Source organism: Cynoglossus semilaevis, chromosome 1 (genome assembly GCF_000523025.1).
Source record: "Cynoglossus semilaevis isolate Cse_v1.0 chromosome 1, Cse_v1.0, whole genome shotgun sequence".
Lineage (NCBI taxonomy): Eukaryota > Metazoa > Chordata > Actinopteri > Pleuronectiformes > Cynoglossidae > Cynoglossus > Cynoglossus semilaevis.
The window spans coordinates 1,355,031-1,358,803 of NC_024307.1; the positions used below are offsets into that span (position 1 = coordinate 1,355,031).

The 3,773-nt window shown below is 44.9% G+C and overlaps 1 protein-coding gene across 1 annotated transcript in view; it reads right to left on the reverse strand.

Moving 5' to 3' along the window:
* The window catches only part of daam2 (dishevelled associated activator of morphogenesis 2), a 65,875-nt gene that overhangs the window by 15,210 nt on the left and 46,892 nt on the right, over positions 1 to 3,773 (reverse strand). Inside the window, exons 15-17 of the mRNA XM_025059134.1 lie at positions 3,542 to 3,749; positions 2,763 to 2,870; positions 780 to 809 (exon numbers count right to left, since the gene is read on the reverse strand). Of these exons, the coding sequence (XP_024914902.1) occupies positions 780 to 809; positions 2,763 to 2,870; positions 3,542 to 3,749 (346 nt within the window). The remainder of the gene's footprint in view (positions 1 to 779; positions 810 to 2,762; positions 2,871 to 3,541; positions 3,750 to 3,773) is intronic.

Below are 3,773 nucleotides of genomic sequence, written 5' to 3' on the forward strand. Positions count from 1 at the left end.
ATATATTAGATATATATTAGATATATTAGATATATATTAGATACATTAGATATACTGTATATTAGATATATTAGATATATTAGATATATTAGATATATATTAGATATATTAGACATATATTAGATATATATTAGATACATATTATTTAAATGATTATTTATATACGTCTGCTCCAGATATCAACCGGTACTGATACGGTGGCTCAGTGGTGAAGTGAAGTGTTGCCTCTTCACGAAGGTGATGGGCTGAAACAACTCAGTCATTTTCTGCCCCCTAGAGGACAGGATTAAAATCCTATGGATCTCATCCTCTGTTCACACCAGTGGAGTTGCTGCACCAGCATTCTACAGACAGTCACCTGGTTATTAAGACGGAGTCATGAAATGAGCTGCAGTGCTGCCACCTAGTGACCAGAGGCTTGTTTAGCATCGATAATGTTCAGTGTTCATGTGTTATGAAGGAGTTAACAGTCACTGGTATGGGGGAGGAGGGGGAGGAGGGGGAGGAGAAGCTGGACTGAGAGAAATAAAGGAGTTTAGAACCAGTGAGCGCAGAGACGGAGGCGTCTGATTGGTCTGTCGCCGGGACATTGAACTATTTTCAGAACACTCATCATTTGGTCAAACCCAGACGTTGGGTTACATATATATAAGAATATATAACGGTTCTTACAGATGTTACATAATGATGCTAACATCGGACGACAGATAATGTCGGACGACAGATAATGTCGGACGACAGATAATGTTAAGCCACACCCACACAGCCGTCGGACTCACCTGTTTGAAGGATTGGTTATTGAGCAGGTCCTGCCCAGCCAGTCGCAGCGTGCAGAGGAACACAAAAAAAAATTGGAAACACATGCAGAGATTAGCACTTGAAGCAGTGGAAGAGGCTAAAGCAGAGAACAATCAGTGAACACGCCTGGAAGAACACTCTGAGGGAACACCAGGACCAGGATCCAAGTCCTCCGAGGAGCTCAGGAACTCTGCACTGACGGTCCAACATATTTGTGAGATGCAGAGGTGAAACAGACTTCCTGTCCCAAACAGGCACGGCTCAGACCTCTGTTGGATCTACATCTGTTCTGGCACCAACAACCCCGAGGAAGACAAATGAAGGTGGTAACTAACCCTACGGAGGGCAAATGTAAATGAGCTCATTTATGAAAGAGCTGTAAAAAAAAAACCCCCAAAAAGCAGCAGTGCCATGTACTGTATAAACACGGCTGGAGCTGACTGGGCTCCTGCCAACTGGAACCAGGATGTCGGAGCCAGGAAGATCTGGGCTTCCAACGTGGCTCCGTTCACAGAGATCTGACTTCATCCAAGTGACGGTGCCAGAAAAAACCTGCTCAGTCTAAATAAACACCCAGAGTAAATCACTCTGACATAAAACCCTGCAGCCCAGAGTTCCTGCTCAGAACCATTCAGACCAGGGATGTTCCATATCGACTTTTTGCCGATATCCGATATTGTCCAAACACTTCAGTTACAATTCTGATATCAACTGATACCCATATGTAGAGGGCCAGTGGTGGAAGGTAAGTGCCGTCTGTTCACTAAGGTCATGGGTTAAAGCAGTGTTTCTCAATTATTTTCTGCCATGCACCCCCTAGTGGACAGAAGTGTTTTCACCCCCTCCATTTAAATACTATTACTATAGCATCTGCTAATATTTATTTGTTTATCTGTACAAACAACAGCATGAGCTGCAATGCTGCCATCTAGTGTCCTTCACTTTCATATACAGCCATTTTTCCCCAAAACTATTTTTAGATCACACACATCATTTGGGGAAACCCAGGAATTGCGCCCCTTTCAGGTCTCCAGCTGTTCTGCAGATACAAGGATGAAGCTGGAGCTCAGTGGCGTCGCGACAGAGAAGCTGCTCCTGTTAGCTGAAGCTAAAGCTACATTTCCACTAAACGAGACTCAGGCCCTGTTTGCACGACGACGATACGACTACAGATCGCAGAGCTTTAGCGCCAATTGGACCTGGTGTTGTCCCAGAGTGGACAGGTTTGAAAACTTTAGCGCTGAGACGACACGGTTAGCCCCGCCCCCGTCACCTTTCAACCCGGTAACTCTGCTCAACGCCACACGATAACAATTAAAGCGGAAACCATGCTACTTACTACCGTGCTGAAGAAGCTAATTGATGTGCTACAGTTAGCCATCTCCGCCTTTTAATGTTTGCAAGTTTTATACGTACGTTCTGTGGTTTCTTTTTCTGGTTTTCTGAACATCTTGTTCAAACTCTTCTGGTGTTAGTATGTAAGAGCTTGGTTGACACAGCGCCACATACAGGCCTGGCATATGCACTACAGGGACCGGAGTTTGTTTGTGCCAGATCGGTGTAAACACTCGCCGTGTAGACGGGGCCTCAGGTCAGCTGCAGTCGACGATAACGTACGACCAGACGCCATCGGCGCTATATCTCACGTTTACACGATGATGATCCAACAACGGAGCCCACTCCGTTGTTGGATCATCATCGTGTAAACGTGGCGTTTAGTATGAAAAACGTAAATCAGCCCATGATCAGGTGAGGCACAAATGGAAATGACAAAAGAGTTTTTCTGAGTACTGAATATTTGCCATTCGGGACCAAACGGTACTGTTTAGTGGAAATGTGGCTGTGGGTTCAACGCTGCTGCTCAGCCCCGTCAACACATGCAGCTGCAGCCACAGAGGCTGAAGTGACAAACGATGGAAACATTCATCAGAACAACTCCACGCACTGACTCGACGTGTCCAAACCTGCTGTCTCTGATAGGCTGAAAACATCTTCTCGATGTCCTTCAGGTCCAGAATCTTGAACGCTCTGAGGTCATCGATGTCGTTCCAGATAGTACCGTTGATCACATTCTGAAAATATAGGAATAAGACATTTAATTTACGGACCTGATAATGTCTGTGCTGATTAACAGATTCAATTGTATGTATTATGTAGAGATGTCGGAAATTAACTTTTTGCCGATATTGTGCAAACACTTAATTTCCAATTCCAATATCAATCAATACCGACACAGGTCTGGTCATATTTATTTATCTGTACAAACCACTGTCTGAGTTGCTGCACCAGCATTCAGCAACACTGATTATTAAAATAGATGAATAAAATGAGCTGCAATGCTGCCCTCTAATGGCTTACACTGTCATATACAGCCATTTTTCCCCAAAACTATTTTTAGGTCAAACATCATTTGGCGAAACCCAGGCGTTACATTATCAGGGTTTTTTTAATCGAAAGAAAAAAACGATTTATGATGACGTAATTTTGCTAATATCGGGTCGGTCGATATTATCGAACTCCCCTAGTATTATGTCAAAATGTTTTTAACTAACTTTATTGTAGCTATAGCAACAGTCAGTGAAACCTCTACAGATGGATTGTCTTCTTCCTTTCATTTTGATCATTTTCAAAATAAAACGATGCATCGGGAATCGGTTGCAAATTGATGAAAATCGTGAATCACCTTGTTCCGTCGTTGAGTGTATTTGTTACATCTCTGGTAATAACACGTGCGTTCTCTCACCTCTCCGAGTTTTGACCAGTTGAAGGACTTCAAAGGATGCGACGGCTGAGGGATGGACTTGGAACGCATCGCGTTCGTCACGCCGAAGGACGACGGGACAGGAGGGGGCACGCCAAAGACAGGTGGGGCTCCTGGTGGAGGGGGCGGGCCACCAGGTGGCGGTGGAGGTGGTGGAGGAGGCGGGCAGCTGATAGGTAGAGGGGGAGGAGGGGGGGGGGGGGAGCCCGAGGTC